General features: G+C 37.5%; 1 protein-coding gene across 1 annotated transcript in view; it reads right to left on the bottom strand.

Moving 5' to 3' along the window:
- Nucleotides 1-18006, bottom strand: part of LOC138173214 (phospholipid-transporting ATPase IC-like) — a 165792-nt gene that overhangs the window by 57198 nt on the left and 90588 nt on the right. Inside the window, exons 3-8 of the mRNA XM_069103121.1 lie at nucleotides 8711-8808; nucleotides 7665-7778; nucleotides 2518-2616; nucleotides 2322-2383; nucleotides 597-669; nucleotides 416-486 (exon numbers count right to left, since the gene is read on the bottom strand). Coding sequence (XP_068959222.1) covers nucleotides 416-486; nucleotides 597-669; nucleotides 2322-2383; nucleotides 2518-2616; nucleotides 7665-7778; nucleotides 8711-8808 — 517 coding nt within the window. The remainder of the gene's footprint in view (nucleotides 1-415; nucleotides 487-596; nucleotides 670-2321; nucleotides 2384-2517; nucleotides 2617-7664; nucleotides 7779-8710; nucleotides 8809-18006) is intronic.

The raw sequence follows: 18006 nt of genomic DNA, 5'->3' as shown, positions 1-18006 counted from the left end.
GAAGTCAATTCCTCATCCCTGGATGTCTATAAGAGGAAGTCAAATGACTAATTATTGAGGATGCTGTTTAGGAGATTCCTGTTCAGGTAGTTGGGGCTAGATTAGAAGATAACTTAGGCCCATTCCAGTTATACAATCCTATGATTCTGGTCTTATTTTAGAGATGAAGCAACTAAGAAGTGGAAAGATGAAGCAAGTTGGCCAAGTTCCCATTGCTAGAAAGTGGCAAAGCTGGAACTGAAATCTAGATCTTTCAATTCCACATTCAAGATTCATCTCAATACATATGACATTCTTGGAACAGGTGACTTCAGTATAAACAAGTATATGTAAATATAAATATACATGTATATAAACAACATGCTATATTTGCACTGTAATGCCTTAAACATCCTTTCTAAAGATGTATCCTTACCCATCTAATTCAGCAGTTTCTACATAACAGAGGCTGTTCGGCTCTGAGCTGGACAGGAGGAGAATGTCAGCCTAGTCAAAACAATAAACACAAGTTAACACATTAAGTATCAAATGAAACTCTACCAAAGGTCACAGATTTAGGCAAGTTTGGATAAAATGGAGAAAACTTGTTCACTTACAGGAATAAAGTCATTTTTTTTCAGACGAATGACATCTCCAACTTGAACATCTTTCCATTTTGCAGTTTTGAACCTAAAAATAGCATTTGAACCATTAAAAATTATTCATGTTATAAAAATTGTGATATTAAAATATATAGAAGCAACTTGGAATTTATATTAAGAATATCTAGGATTCTGAAATATATTGGCATTCTATGAATTATGACAGAAAAATTGTCAGTTTGGGACTAAAACATTTTATTGCTGTCATAGAGATAAGAAAGCAAGGAAACAATATTAGCTTATCTTAAGCTAGCATTTTTTTTAAAGCAATTGGGGTTAAGTAACTTGCTCAAGGTTACATGGCCAGTTATTATTTCTGGGTGTGGTGCTGAATATCCGAGCCCGGATTTGATCCAGGTCATCCCGACACTGGAGCCGGCCCTCTTACTCGCTGAGCCACCTGGCCGCCCCTAAGCAATTGGGGGTAAGTAACTTGCTCAAGGTTACACGGCCAGGTGTTTCTGGGTGGGTGCTAAGTGTCTGAGCCCGGGATTCGATCTCCAGGTGTTCTCAACACTGGAGCTGGTGCTCTTACTCGCTGTGCTACCTGGCCGCCCCTTAAGCTAGCATTTTAATAGATGTTGTAACAAAATGTTAATCAAGTGGTCACAATGAGGATTGGCTTATGGAATCTCTACTCTTTGTTCATGGATTTTTAAGGGGCTACAACTTTTCAGATTCTATTTCTGTTCTTCCTCCTTTACATTATCCTAACAAGTAGACATGCTATTTATTTCCATTCTTGATCCCTCCAGAGCCTACTTTATAATATTACTGAACCTAGAATCTCATGCCAAAAGTTTGTCTAGTGAACCAGAAGCCATATATACACTAGAATACTTAACTCAGTCAGAGCTTGGTTCTCCTTTAAAGGAAGGCTTACCTAACATTTAGTCCTTCATATTTTGGTAGTGCTACTTGAGCTGTGATACTGTAGACTCCAAATGTTCATTCGTGTATTGAGTGTTTTGTCTCAAAACTTTAATATTTTGAACTTAAATCCAGTCACAATAGTCTGTAGCTCTTCTTTTCTCCCCTCCTAATCTCCACTCTACCATTTTATCTTACTATCTCATTCTTCACTTCAGTTTCTGATAACAAGGTGATCCTTCTTGCCAAGGACAAATCTTCCACATAAAAAGAGAACTCCATCCTTTCCCAATCTCTCCAACAGATTGCCTCCATTATATCTTTTATCTTGAATCTCTATATACTGGATACTTCGTACAAAGACTCCCATGCCCCACCCAATGTTCAAAACCCTCCCATTTGGACCTATCATCCTATATCCCTCCCCCCCCCTTTTGACTAAACTACTTAAGAAATTATTTACCTCCTCTTCCTCTAGTCTAAATCCTCTGCAATCTGACCTCTAAACTCATCCTTCAACTGAAACTTCACCCTGCAAAGTCACCAATGATCTCTTACTTGCCAAATCTCAATGCTCACCCTTGCTGACCTTTCCTTAATAATGCGAATCACCATGTCTGCCTGGATGTACTCTACTCTCTAATTTTTTGTTATATTCTTCTCCCCTAGAGATGATTTCTCCTGACTTAGTCTCTTGTGCTGATTCTTATGTCATTTTTGTTAGCTGTAGGTGTCTTCCCAAGGTTGTGACCTGGGCTCCCTTCTTGACTGTCTCTAGAGTAAAAAGAAAGCGGGTGATTTTGACGGTACCTGCCATCCTTGATAACTTCACACGCCCTGTTGTTTATCTCTTTATCCATTCTATGGCGAGCCTTCAGTGGAATAGAAGGAAGAAGGAGGATTGATAACTTAATAATCCTAAAACATAAAGTGCTACAAAAATTATAGGCTAAAATAATATGAAAACATCCAACAGAATTCTTAGTATTAAAAAAAAAAAACTCACAACATCATCCACAAGATCTTTGATTGCAGTGATGCCCAGCACCAAAAGTAAAGGCACAAGTGTTGTATACCATGCCAGGGTAGATATTTGAGGAATTGCCTTTAAAAAAAAAGTATTGTAAAATATATATTTCTATAGAATTCATTTTTTTATTTGAAATTTGATTTGAGTAATTATTCATAACTGAATTCTTGAAGACATGCTAGTAAAAGACTCTTGGTACCATTATACAAGTTGTCTCAAAAGTCGTTGCAGTTCTAAGCAATAATAATAAAAATAATGACTATTACACATCATACTTATACAGGGTGTTCCAAAAGTCTTAGTGCAGTCTTAAGTTATTAAAACTTAAAATTAGGGGTGGCTAGGTGGCGCAGTGAGTAAAGTGGTGGCCCGGGAGTCAGGAGGACCTGGGCTCGGATCCGGCCTCAGATGCTTAACACACACACACACACACACACACAAATAAAACCCAGCCATGTAACCTTGGGCAAGTTACTGAACCCCAATTGCCCTCCAAAAGGCAAAAACAACCACAACAAAACTTAAAATTGTACTAAGACTTTTAAGACACCCCTTAAAATAATCACAATAATAATATGTGCACAATAACCATCATAACAGCACATATACTGTGTTAAAGTTTGCATAGCAATATACATATGTACCTTACAACAACCCTGGGGGGTCAGTGGTGTTATTATCCCTGTGTCATAGAAAAGGAAACTGAGAAGGCAGAGAGACTTCAAGTGATTTGCCCAAAGTCACAGTGTAAGTGTGAGGCTGGATTTGAACTCTGGATATTCTGATTCAAAAATCAAGTGCTCTTATCCACTGTGTGACCCAGTTGCCTCTATTTTATACATACATACATACATACATATATGTATATGTGTGTGCATCATGTATATAATTGACATGTAGCACATAATATGTAATTATGGAACATCACAGGCTCAATATGTGACAATAATAACAATGCCCTCAGGCTAGTCTCCTTAGCAGCTAACCACTTCTAATAGTGCCCCAGGAAAAGCAGTTCTAGTTTTCAGTCCTAAAATGGGCACAATTGAGGGTTTTAACTTTCAAGTTAAAAAGCACTAGTACTTCAAGGATCTAGGTTTTCATTCATATAGAAAATACATTCACTGGTACAGACTGTAAGCCTCCTATGACTTAAGAAGACATTCTCATGAATTATTCTGGCATCCTTCCATGTCTTTTTTTGTCTTTATTAATTTGTTTGTTTACTTTTAGTTTACAAGATTCAGTTCCACAATCCCTTGAGTTTCAAATTTTCTCCCCTTCCTTCTCCTCCCTCCTCTTCCCCCCTCCCCACCCATGGCAGCATGAAATCAAGTATAGGATCTGCAAATACTTTCCCATTAGACATCAGTCAGGTTGTAAAGAAGGAATGTAACTGGGGCGGCCAGGTGGCTCAGCGAGTAAGAGCACCGGCTCCAGTGTTGGGACGACCTGGAGATCGAATCCCGGGCTCAGACACTCAGCACCACACCCAGAAATAACTGGCCTTGTAACCTTGAGCAAGTTACTTAACCCCAATTGCTTTAAAAAAAAAAAAAAAAGGAATGTAACCGATGGAATGAACAATGGGAAAGAGGAAACAAAATCAAACAAGAAAAAGAAAGAGAGCAGGTAGTTTGCTTCAGTCTGCATTCAAACTCTGTAGTTCTTTCTCTGAATATATACATATCTCTTTCCATCATGAATCTTTTGGAGCTGTGTTATAACCTTGCATTGCTGAGAAGAGCCCAGTCTATCAAAGTTGGTCGTCACATACACATTGTGTCTGTAATTATGTACAAATCTCTCCTGGTTCTGCTCTTCTCACTCAACATCAGTTTGTATAAGACTCTCCAGGTAAATATGAAGACTATCTGCTCCTCACTTTTTTCTTTTTTTAAAAAATTTTTTGGTCTTTATTAATTTGTTTGTTTACTTTTAGTTTACAGGATTCAATTGCACAATTCCTTGAGTTTCAAATTTTCTCCCCTTCCCTCTCCCACCCCCCTGCCATGGTGGCATATAATCAAGTATAGGATCTGCAAATAGTTTCTCATTAGACATTAGTCAGGTTATAAAGATGGATTGTATCAGATGGAACGAACAATGGAAAGAGGAAACAAAACCAACAGGAAAAAGATAGAGAGCAGGTAGTTTGCTTCAATCTGGATTCAAACTCTGTTCTTTCTAGTTCTTTCTCTGGATGTAGACATCTCTCTCCATCATGAGTCTTTGGGAGTTGACTTATAGCCTGCATTGCTGAGAAGAGTCCAGTCTATCAAAGTTGGTCGTTATACATACGTTGTGTCTGTAATTGTGTACAAATTTCTCCTGGTTCTGCTCTTCCCACTCAGCATCAGCTCCTATAAGCTTCTCCAGGTAAATATGCAGTCCATCTGTCCTTGTTTCTTATGGCACAATAGTATTCCATAACATGCATATACCACAACTTGTTCAGCCATTCCCCAATGGATAGGCATTCTCTCAATTTCCAATTCTTTGCCACCACAAAAAGAGCTGCTATAAATACTTTTGTACATATGGGTCTTCCTCCCACTTCTATGATGTCTTTGGGATACAACCCTAGAAATGGTATTTCTGGGTCAAAGGGTGTGTATTTATTTATAGCCCTTTGGGCATAATTCCAGATTGCTCTCCAGAAAGGTTGGATCAGTGCAAAACTCCACCAGCAATGCATTAGGGTTCCAATTTTTCCACATCCTCCCCAGCATTTGTCATTTTCCTGTTTTGTCATCTTAGCCAATCTGACTGGTGAGATGTGGTACCTCAGAGTTGCTTTGATTTGCATTTCTCTAATCAATAGTGATTTAGAGCATTTTTTCATATGCTTATAGATATCTTTATTTTTTTCCTCTGAAAACTGTCTGTTCTTATCCTTTGACCTTTTATCAATTGGGGAATGACTTGTATTCTTATAGATTTGACTCAATTCTCCACATATTTAAGAAATGAGGCCTTTATCAGAGACATAGGTTGTAAAAATTCTTTCCCTATTTTCCACTTCCCTCCTAATCTTGGTTACATTGGCTTTGTTTGTATAGAAACTTTTCAATTTAATGTAATCAAAATTTTCCATTTTGTATTTTATAATGCTCTCTAACTCTTATTTGGTCATAAAATCTTCCCTTCCCCATAAATATGACAGGTAAACTATTCCTTGCTTTCCCAGATTGCTTACAGTTATCAGCCTTTATACCTAGATCGTGCACTCATTTAGACTTGATTTTGGTATACAGTGTTAGATAAGGGTCCATGCCCAGTTTCTGCCATACTATATTCCAGTTTTCCCAGAAGTTTTTATCAAATAGTGAGTTCTTATCCCAAAAGTTGGGATCTTTGGGTTTATCAAACAGTATATTACTATAGTCATTGACTGCTGAGTATTGTGTACCTAATCTATTTCATTGATCCACTACTCTATTTTTCAGCCAGTACCAAGTAACTTTGATGACTGTTGCTTTATAATACAGATCAAAATCTGGTATAGCTAGGCCACCTTCCCTAGCATTTCTTTTTATTAATTCCCTAGATATTCTGGACCTTTTGTTCTTCCAAATGAATTTTGTTACTATTTTTTCTACTTCTATAAAGGAATTTTTTGCTAATTTGATTGGTATGGCACTGAATATGTAATTTAATTTAGGTAAAATTGTGACTTTTATTATATTAGCTCAACCAAGCAGTAGTAATTGATGTTTTTCCAATCTGACTTTATTTGTGTGGAAAGTGTTTTGTAGTTGTGTTCATATAGGTCCTAGGTTTGTTTTGGCAGGTAGATTCCCAAATATTTTATAATGTATACAGTAACTTTAAATGGGATTTCTCTTTCTATCTCTTGCTGTTGAATTTTGTTAGAAATGTATAGTAATGCTGAGGATTTATGTGGGTTTATCCTTCTATGTTTTGCTACACACACACATACACACACACACACACATATCATTTTCAAAGGGTTTTATTTTCTCCCCTCCTAATCTCCACTCTACCATCTTACATTACTATCTCATACAAAATCATCTGATAATGAGGTGATCCTTCTTGCCAAGGACAAACCCTCCACATAAAAACAGGACTCCATCCTTTCCCAATCTCTCCAGCATATTGCTCCCATTGTATCTTTTATCTTGAATTTCTATATCGTGGGTCCTTCCTACAAAGACTCGTATGTCCCACCCAATGTCCCAAACACATCCCTTTGTGGATAACCCTATGTGAAGATAATCACTAAAACCTAGTGCGCCTGGTCCTCAGATGACATATAACTGGTTGCCAGGCCTTTCACTTTCCTAGCAGATGCCCAAGCTTGTGAAGCCTCCCAGAATCCAGATTCACCTCCATGCCACAAAAGGCTCTAGAATAAGATTTCGGTAGAAATATGGGATACTGTGAGAAATATCAATGGACAATGTTTCATGGATTAAAGCCAAGGATGCTGTTAATCCATGACACACTTCAAAAGCAGGAAGTAGTCCAGGTGCAGCAAGCATCTTTTCTTCGTGTGTTAGACAATTTATAGACTTAGTTTTCATCTCCACCTTTAAGAACCCTTAATCCTCTTTTGAGGCTAAACTCAGATGCTAAAGTTCTTTATGTTGCCCCTCCCTCTTCAAATACTAAAGGAGGACTTTGCCTGGATCGTCACTTTGTCCCTTACCTTTCTATATATATATTTTTTTTATCATCTTTTGAAGTAGCATTTCCTGCTCATCCCTGATGCCCTCCTTTTCACCTTAAGGGGAATCTTATTTTCTTGAAGGCAGGAACTATTTTTGTCTCTATCTCCAGTGTCCAACCTTGTAGGTTCTTAGTATATATTTGTTGAGTTGAATTGAACTTTAGGACAACCAGTTTTTATCTTTGTAATCTCAGTAAGAGGAGCCAAAACTAGAGAGTTGTGCAAATATAAATTTCCCCCCCCCCCCTTTCTCAATGAGTCAGTAATCACTTGTGCTTTTACAGTATATGAGCTACTATGGTACCATTCCCTTAAAGAATAAAAACTAAATCTTGGAGTCATTCATCTTATACGCCCTTTTACAAGTCAAACATTATTGAGCAACTATTACTCACAAGAGACTTAAGGTAGAAAATGGCATTATTACCTGTAAGATGAGGAGGATGAGGAAGTAGAAATTGGCAGCCCTCTTGAACTGCTCGAATAGATTCATTGGTAAAAATGTGATTGCGTTGTACTTGTAGGTTTTAATGGCATTATTCTAGAAAAAAGAAGAATCATTTTAAGTACTATCACTCATTTGCTACCACATATGCTTCTCCAAATCTGATACTGACCCAGGTATAAAATACTGTAAGAAAACTATTGACAAAACTTTAGCTTATTAGTATCATTACTTTAATTGTGAGAGTAACATTTACCAGTCGGAATGTGATGGTGGGATTTCTTAAACTTGCTTTAATTTTGTCACGTGCAAAATTATTTCCAGAAAGCTTAAAGTCAGGACTGCTGCATAATAAGATATATAACTTTTAGGGTCAAAGACTATAAAATTTCATATTATTGTTATAAATAATTTCTCTTTTGTTCTGAATGGGTAACATTGCCTTAATGTAGGGAACTTTTGGCAAGGAGAATATATATTATCTTATTTGAGCCTTACAACAACCCTATTATTATTCTCTCCATTTTAAAAAAGAGGAAACTGAGGCTGAGAGAGTTTAAGTGATTTGTCCAAGGTAATATAGCTAGTACATGTCTCATTTGTCCAGTACTTCATCCTTAAAATGTTTTTATAGGGGCAGCTAAGTGGCACAGTGGATAGAACACCAGCCCTGGAGTCAGGAGGACCTAAGTTCAAATCCGGTTTCAGACACTTGACACACTTACTAGCTGTGTGACCTTGGGCAAGTCACTTAACCCCAATTGCCCTGCCCTCCCCCTCCAAAAAAAAGCAAAAAAAAAGTTTTTATAAATCAGTTACCTTCTTTATAGAAAAATATGGGGGCAAGGGAGAAATTAACCCATAGAATTTTACCAGTTTATACCTATCTATTTGTTAAGGCTACTAAAAGTAGTTAGAGGAATAAAAATGAACATTCTATAGAACTACAGATGATCACTGTAAAGACTCTTATAGATTTGATACTGAATAGACTTTAAAGACACTTTTGGAAGTTAAAGCCAACTTACCGCATATTTACTCTCCTTTAAACAAAAGAACGTTGTGTTCATAAATTGAGGCTGTTCATGGAAGCTCCTATCATTTGCCTTCACTTGCCATGTACAGTCTGAAAAAGGCAGGGGGAAGAGGAAGAAACAATGAAACAAAATCTCTCAAAAAACAAACCTTACATGACGACATTACTTGATTGCTTGTTTATAGGGCATCATACAATATTTGGGGCAGCACAGTAGACAGAGTGCCTGGTCTGGAGTTAGGGAGACTCATCTTCCTGAGTTCAAATTTGACCTCAAACACTTATTAGTTGTGTGACCCTGGGTAAATTATTTAACCCCATTTGCCTCAGTTTCCTCTTCTGTAAAATGAGCTGGAGAAATAAATGACAAACCATTCCAGTATCTGTGCCAAGAAAACTCAAAATGGGGTGATAAAGACTGAAACAACTAAACAAATACGTTTTAATAAACTTCTCAAATATGTTGTGGTAACAATAATAGCCAAAATTTATATTGTACTTTAAGGTTTACAGAGCACTTTACATGCAATATTTCATTTAATCTTCACAATAACCCTGTGATCTAGGTGCTATTCTCACCCCCATTTTACCAGTGAGAAAATTAGAGTGCAGAAATGTTAAATGACTTGTCTAGTTTGTACTCAGGACTTCCAGACTCCGTGTCCAAAACGTTATCTACTGTGGCGGTAGCACCCAGAATCACAAAGAGCTTAGCATTTAATTTGCTTTTTCTCTCCAGGTTTCTTTGGTGTACACATTTTTCAAATCCACCAAAAGAAAGGGTCTTATACCTTGACTAATTCTTCCCTTTGAAGTTGCAATCATGGATAATACTATCCTGGGCTTTAACCCATAAAACAAGGCCTGCTAACACCTCTAACATTATCACAGATCTCTATTACCCTCTCTTTAGGTACTTAACACAGTTTTGGCTACATTCCTGCAAACAATTCCCATACCTAACCTTTAGGGAGCTTTATAACTCCTTCACCTTCCTCTCACTTTCTGGTTTTTGTGTTTGCTCAGTCATTTCAGTCACACCTGACCCTTTTGCGACCCAGTTAGAAAGCACCTGAGGCTGCATTTGAACTCAGGTCTTCCTGACTCCAGGCCCAGGGCTCTGTCCTCTGAGCCACCAATTGCCTCTATTCCCTGGTTACTAGATCTTAAACCTTTCAGCCTCCTTTGCAAAGTATTCCTCTTTTCTGCCTGATGTATAAGATTTAACAAAACATATTTAAACACAAATTTATGGAGAGAGGCTTATTGCTTGTTAGAAGCTATTTTCCCCTTCTGTTCCCAGTTTGATTAGCACATATATGTGCTTAGTGGTGTTACTTCATTAAAATTACATCGCTTTCATGAAGTTACTTCCTGATGTTCCTTACCTCATCACTTTCACCCAATCCTTCTTCCTGTATATCATTTATTTTCCACCTAAGTGCACACATGCATACACACATATGTACACATACATTCATAAACACACACACAAGGTGTTCCAAAAAATCTTACTGCACCTTTGAGCTACTAAAACTTTTAAAAACCTTCATGATTTTGGAACACTAATAATTATTTCTGTGTCTTATTTCCTCTTTTTTGGTTATTTTTCAGTCATTTTAGATATGTCTGACTCTTTGTGACCCCATTTGTGGTTTTCTTGGCAAAGACACTAGAGTAGTTTGTCATTTCCTTCTCCTGCTCATTTTACAGAGGAAACTGAGGCAAACAGTTTTCAGTGACTTGCCCAGGATCACAAAGCTAGTAAGTGCCTGAGATCAAATTTGAACACAGATCTTCTTGATTCTAGATCACGTGCTCTATCCTTCATTCCATTTAGCTGTTCTTTATTTTCTCTACTAAATTGCAAAATTCCTACAATGTAAGTACTTAAAAAAATCTCTCCTAGCCTCTCTAAGTCAATGCCTTACACTTCATAGGTACCAAATAAAGATTCGCTGCATTCATGAATGAATGAATATCAGAAATAATTTTCCCCAAAAAGTGAAAAATTGTTTCTCTTGTTGACGCTTCCCCTTTCAGGACAATGAGGCACTTTAAGTCAAGCAGTCAGATTTTTATCAAAGGTGATTCCACCCTTCCCCAAAGCAAGAAAAAAACAAAACCCTCCCTCCCCTAATAAATTTGATGTCTTCTATTGATCTTTTTAGAAGATGGGAAATTAGGTAGAGTCTGTGTTTTCCTTTTTCAAAGTATCAAACTACTGTAACATTGCTACCAATAGAAGAGGTAACAAAATCAAGATATTCAAGCTTTTTCTTTTCATAGCTACTTAAGTAGCCAAATGAATCTGTCTTCTAAAGAAAGGGCAGAGCCAGCTTGTGGAAAAAGTGTGAGGAAAAAAAGAGAAAAATCTTTCATCTTTGGCACTTTAGAGATCACCTGGAAGGTCACCTGGAAAGGGGCAGAAAAAAATTCTGCTTCATAGTGAGGAAAAGAACAACAAGATCTTTGGATAATGGAAATGAAAAAGTGAAATCACCTGCATGTTTTAAAATGTTTATAGCAGCTGTCTTTGTGGTGGCAAAGAAATGGAAATTGTGGGGATGCCAGTCCATTGGAGAATGGCTAAACAAGTTGTGGCATATGATTGTAAAGGAATACTATGGTGCTAAAGAAATGAGGAGCTCAATGATCTTAGAAAAACATGGAAAGACTTGCAGCAAATAATGAAGAGTAAAATGAGTAGTACCAAGAGAACATTGTCTACAGTAACGGCAATATTGTTTTAGGAACAACTTTGAGCAAATAATCATTTTGACGATTAGAAATACCCAAATTAACTCCAAAGGACATATGAAGAAAGATGCTGTCTTAGAATGGTTACATACATATATATATACACAAACACACACACATATCTATTTATATACATATACACACAGTTGTGTCTAATGGCAACCATCTTTAGGTTGGGGAGGGAAGGAAAAAGAAACAAGAAAATTACATGATAACTTTATTATATATTTTAAAGCAATAGCAAGTTGTACATAATAGATTTGCAGCTTCATGTACAATCATCTTAATTCTATTCTACTATATTATGGAAATGTCTGTCTTATATCTTAAGTTCAGAATAAAATAATTCTTTTGAAAAGAAAAGTGATGAAGGAAAGAGTAACACAATTGGAAAAGTTCTTGTACATAAGAAAAGGGAAGATCTGAAGAAATCGGTTTTGTCTTTTTTTCCTGCCTTGGATTCCCTTATTATCACTCACAGAGTACATTGCATTTGTTAGGTGTTTCCATGATTTGATGGATCAGTAATTCCGTCCCTCTACAGAGAAATGTTGTAAAGCAACCATGTCTTTTCCTCTTGTCCTGTTCTAGTACATTCTCTCCCATTAGTTCTCCAAGGAGAACCCACCCAATGTGCTGGGAGCATTCCCCTAGAACTGTCTATTTTTTTGTTCAATAGAGTACACAAGCTCTCCATTTATTCTCTGCTCCTCTTATTAGATGACCTCTGCTCACATCTCTCTGGTAATATCCTTAATACCCCTTCCCCATCAGTATTAGGTTGCATCCTATCTCATACCCTCATCAAGGATGTTCTTAATGGGTGTGTGCATACTAGCCTCAAAGATTTTGTAGGGGTGGTTGTGGGAAAATATGGCTAACTCATTATTGACACTTTTAATGTCCTTTTTCTTTCTCCATTTATTTTTCTAATATGGCAGCATAGTAGATAAAAAGCCTGTCTTGAAGTCAGAAAAACCTGGGTTCAAATCCTACCTCTGACACCTACTGACCTGGACCACTCACTTCAATTCTCAGTACTTTATGCCAAGAGCTGTCACACAGGCAGCCAGTGAGCCACACAGTACTCCTGAGTGCACGTGGCCTGAACAAGATCAAAATGTAGTTACTTTCTGATTTCAATGTTCGGATGTAGTAATAAAACATATATATGTATATATGTATATACACATGTATACATACATGCACGTGTGTATCTCTATCTGTGGTTTTCTTAGTCAATATGTAGTCTGTGGGATCCTTATGTATAGTTTAGTGGCCACCCTCTCTATTTGAATTTGACACCACTACTTTTGTGCAATTTTCTTAGGTTGTTTAGGTGAAAACACCTGGGAGTTCCTTAACCTAATGAAGTCAGTAGTCCCTTTTGGGATGGTACATGTTTTCCTTCCAGTGTTTGGCTCCTCTGCCTCTGTCCTTCATAACTAATTTAATGGCTACTCATTGAGTTCTTTTTCTCTTAACAGCAGCAGCTCTGGTTCTCTCCATTGACTCCATCCCCCACCTTGACCCCCATTTCCCGACCTACAGATTAGACTCATCTGGTTATAGGCAATTCTGTTTAGGAAGCACCTCATTCTTATTTGAACACAGTTTAACACACAACTAAAAGTTAAGAACTAACAGCATTAATTCCTAAGTGCTGTTCATATATCATCTAAAAAAAATCTCCAGGCAGTCTGAAAAAAAAAAGTTTTTTCCCTCTTACAATTCTCAACAGATATGTAGATGTGTGTGTTTTTTTTTAATTTACCAATTAAAAAAAAAAAACCCAACAACTGGCCAATACCTAAGTTAGCAGTAATCCTGTTATTTAGTATGCCCTCTTATCTGTCTGACCTACTTTAGACAAAAGAAACCTACAGCTAGCTGGCAGATTGATCAATGGCATTCTCCTCTCATAACTCCATTCCTTCCTTTATTTGTGCTTTCAGTGCTAACTACTACAGTATAAGCCCTTCAGTAAATATAGCCAAAAGATCCCCTGCATGTTGGGTTCCTTAAAAGGGCTGGCCATCATTAACAAATATTTACTACAGCACCCACTGTATGCCTAACCCTTTAGTCTCAGTACCCAAATGCTTAATAATCACAGAGAAATCTATTTTCTGTGCCCACACACAGCTTATTTTCTAGGATGTAATATAAACACATACAAAAAGAAACTCAACAATAGATTTAGCAGCAAAACAGTCATAAATACCCACATGTACACAAAGTATAATTTTTTTTAAATCAAATGTCTTGCATCCCACCCTCGCTTTAGCACAGAGTCACTCCTTTGATGAAGGAATAATTTTGCTATGTTTTTTTCCAGTGTCTGGCACAGTGCTTCATACAAAGAAGGTACTTAATAAATGTTTGTTTAATTAAAAAATCTCAAAATTATAAATGAGTGGGCACAGGTTGAATGATCATACTGTTTCAGGTCAGTTAAGATTTAAGGAACAGATATAGTTCGAACTCACAGGGAAATTAACTAGTCATAATTTACAAGTATTTTTTGAAAAGTATACTTTGATAACATAGGCATGTCTAAGACATAGGCACCTTTTGTTCTGATGCTAGAACATGTTATGTATAGCACATTAGAGGTATGACCGGGACTTACAAACTGACTATGAGTAACCATAAACATTAATGTTTACGTGGTTCTACACTGGGGAGAAAACCAAGGGAGCTAGAAGCATTCCTAAATGCACCAAGCTGGAGGAAGGAAAGCCCCATGCATCTGAATATATATCAATCATGAGTCAGCTAGAAGAAGGTGGGCTGATATAATTCCTTTGGTGCTTCAAGTTTACACCTCTGAATTCATAAGTCTCACAGACTTTCTCTGTTTACTTATTTTCTCTTCCCCACAGGGAAAAGGACCATAACTGAAAAGACTTGTTTTCATATTCCTTATTCACATCCCCTTCAACCTCCCATCCCAAAGTTCCAAGAAAAAAACACCCTTCCCTTCCACTGTGCCTTGTGGAAGGGAACTGTCTCCAGTCTTCTTGATCTATATCTTGCCACTGGACCTCGGTGGCTCTAGAGGAGAGAGTGAGTCTGATGACTTTGCACAGCCCTCCCTCACTTAAATCCAATTCATTTTTAAGTCGAGGCAACAAAGGACCAAACATCAACAGCCTTTTGGCTTGTTGTACTATAGGTAACAAACTTCCCTGCATCCTAAATCTTTTCCTTTCCCACTCCTTTTATCTTCTAGCTATTAGTGAAACTCAGTTGCCCCACTGATAACACATACTCCCTGGTCACACTTTCTAGTACTGCCTATAACATCACTCATTCCCCTTGGCTCATTGGTCAAGGATGGGAGTTAGAATATTCCTTGCTCCCCATTGCCCTTCTAGGTTCTCTCTCTACCTCCATTGCTCCGTTACCTCTTCTCCTTAGAGATCCATGCTATTCCTTGCTGCCGTTCAATCAAACCCCTGGTAGTTATTGCATATAGACCCTCAGATCACTCCCCTTCCTTCCTCAATATATTTGGCTCGCAATTTTCTTCTTATCAACAATTCCCTATTAGGGGACTTCAACATACATACTGATTCTCCCTGAAATACCTTAAACACTCTGTTCCTCAGCCTACTATGACCTACTCCTCCACCCCACCACACACACACACACACACATACACACAAAGATGATTATATCCTTGATCTTGCCATTACCCACAAATGTAGTACCTCCAAATTCAAGAATTCCAAAATTCCATTACCTGAACATTATCTACTGACTTTATACCCCTTTCTCTGCCTTCCCTCACCAAACCCTATGCTTTATCCATCTAACCATGACCTTCGACCCTTTAATTCTTTCCCAGGCTATGTTCTCTGCATTAGCCACTGTTTCCTCTTTATTCCATCTTGACCCCTTGGTGAACCAATTCAACTCCACACTGCCCTTTTCTCGAGTCCCCTAACCCCCTTATAATTTCCCTGATTGTATCCTACTAAGCCTCAGCCTTGGATGACTGCCACAATCCACTGCCTTTATTCCTGCATAGGTGAATAAAGGTGGAGAAAATCACACAACCATTTTGACTGGGTCCACTACAAATATGCTACACAATCTCATCTGGGTCCTGACTGTTGCTATGCAATCCTTACTTTAAAAAAAAAATCTTCTGAGCATATTGATTTATTAAGCAATGTATGCCAATTGCTCAACAAACTGGGAACAGGTTTCCTCAGCTTTGGAACTGGACCCCAAATCCAGGAGGAAACAGATTTTTATACATTAACAACAATTGATCAAATATGACCAATTAGTTAAAAGAAAACAATTAACTAGGCTACAATATTAAGTAATCTAATTTCTAATTGGAAGAAAGATTAGGGACTTTTCAAGTTGGAAGGGGAAGAAAAAACAGGAATAATTCTCTTATAAACTCATTATTCCACTCTCCACAGTATCTCTTCGAAACCTTTCTATCCCTCCTCAAATTTCCCATGGCTCCCTCTCCACAAACCATCTCAGTTGAAAACCTTGCCTCATATTTTACAGAAAAAAAAATGAAGCCATTTGCTGTGAACCCCCTCTTCTTACACATGCTGCCACATAATCTTCTCCCTCACCCCTTTTTCTCACATGATGAGGTGGCCTTACTCCTTACAAAGGTGACACCTCTACCTGCTTAAACAATCCCATTCCATTCCAAGTCCTTCAGCAGACTGTTTCTCTGTCATGCCCTATCACTATTTTTCAGTTTCTCCCTATAATTCATCAGCTCCTCCCAGTTCAGCACTCTCTTTTCATGTCAACAAGTCCATCCCACAAGTGGGATTCACAAGCTCTGGGTTTTAATACAATCAAACCAAAAACCAAGCCAATACAAGGGGATCTTTATATTCCATTACTATTACACTAACCTCCCTGGTTTCCTTTAAGTTTCAGTTACAATCCTATTCAGGGCAGCTATAGGTGGTGCAGTACATGGTATCCAGCCTGGAGTCAGGAAGACTCATCATCTTCTTGAATTCAAATCTAGAATCAGATACTTAATGACTGTGTGAACCTGGGCAAGTCACTTAACCCTGTTTGCTTCTGTTCCTCATCTTTCAGATGAGCTGGAGAAGGAAATGGCAAACCACTCCAGTATCTTTGCCAAGAAAACTCCAAATGGGGTCATGAGTTAGACATGACTGAAAATGAATAAATAACAATAACAACACAATCCTATCTTCTGCAGGAAGCCTTTCCCAATCCCTCTTGAACATAGTGTCTTCCCTCTCTTAATTATTTCTTTTATTATCCTGTATATAGTTTGTTTGTACATGTTTTATTTGTCTCCCTCATTAGATTGTGAACTTCTTAAGGTAAGGGACTCTTTTTTGCCTCTTTTTTTTTAATCCCTAATGCTTAGCAGTGCACTTATTAAATATTTAGTGACTGACTGCTTCATTATGCCTAATAAAACACAAGACCAGATATCCATAGGTAATGTACAAATTTGCTAGGTGTTGATAAAAGTGGGTTTGTTCAGAACACCAATCAATGGATGCTATTCACAATTGTGTATTCATGGCCATTATATTCTCTGATCTTTAATGCCCAGAGTCTGATGGAAATGAATGAAAAATTAGGTCTGATTACAACTCCTTTATTGTATTAAATTCTTATAATTCAATTTTGCACCTTATTTCTTCAAGAATCCATGATTTCATATATGTGAATACTCTTCCTGCATCTAGCCAGATCAGAAATCCTCTAAGATTAAGCAGATGATCCATGCAAGTTGTGGTAGTTGAAAAATCCATCACCCAATAGCTGTGAAATTAAAAACCAATACCACTTTATTTTGCATTATGCATTAATTATTGATTGAAAATTGTATCTAATCAATGTATCAGTATTTATGGATCATATCTGGACTTAATTGTATGAGCCTCAGTGGTAGAGTTTGTAAAAGTATAAATTCCTTATTCCTGTGGGCTACAGCCTGACCACAAAGATTCAAAATCTGTGAGCTTTTGCTGACCATTAAGTGATACGAGTCCAACTGGTCACAGGATACTTGTCCATCACAAGACTTTCCAGAGTAGATACTGGAAATCTCCTCCCAGAGTTAAAGCAGATATAAGCCCACTCTCCATCTTTGTGTAAGACCAATCAACTGTCTTAGTTTAGCTGACATCACTAGACTATTTGTGCTACCTTATATAACCTGCTACCTTTTCAACTGTGTAAAAGAGGTGCTCTGGCCATCAGATGCATCCCTGGCTACTGAGAAGCCTTGGATACCATCTATTGGCAATTGCTAGCCTTGTTAATAAGTTGAACATGCCTGAAACTTTATGCTTCAGTTTCTCTTTATCATATTTTTTATCACAACATGGCCAATTTGTTGATGAACTTTTTCAGTCAGTTAGGCTGGAGCCTCAATTGAGGGATATGTAAAAGTATGTGTGTGTATACACACAAACATATGTGTATATACATGTGTGTACATCCAATTCATCCCTAGGACAACACTCAAAGCCTTTCTACCTTAGTATC

Source organism: Petaurus breviceps, unplaced genomic scaffold (assembly GCF_028583685.1).
Source record: "Petaurus breviceps papuanus isolate PSGF00001 unplaced genomic scaffold, PetGlider_PUasm1.0 129, whole genome shotgun sequence".
Classification (NCBI taxonomy): domain Eukaryota; kingdom Metazoa; phylum Chordata; class Mammalia; order Diprotodontia; family Petauridae; genus Petaurus; species Petaurus breviceps.
Note: the sequence above shows the minus strand (reverse complement) of the source record. Positions and strands in the feature narration are given on the sequence as shown.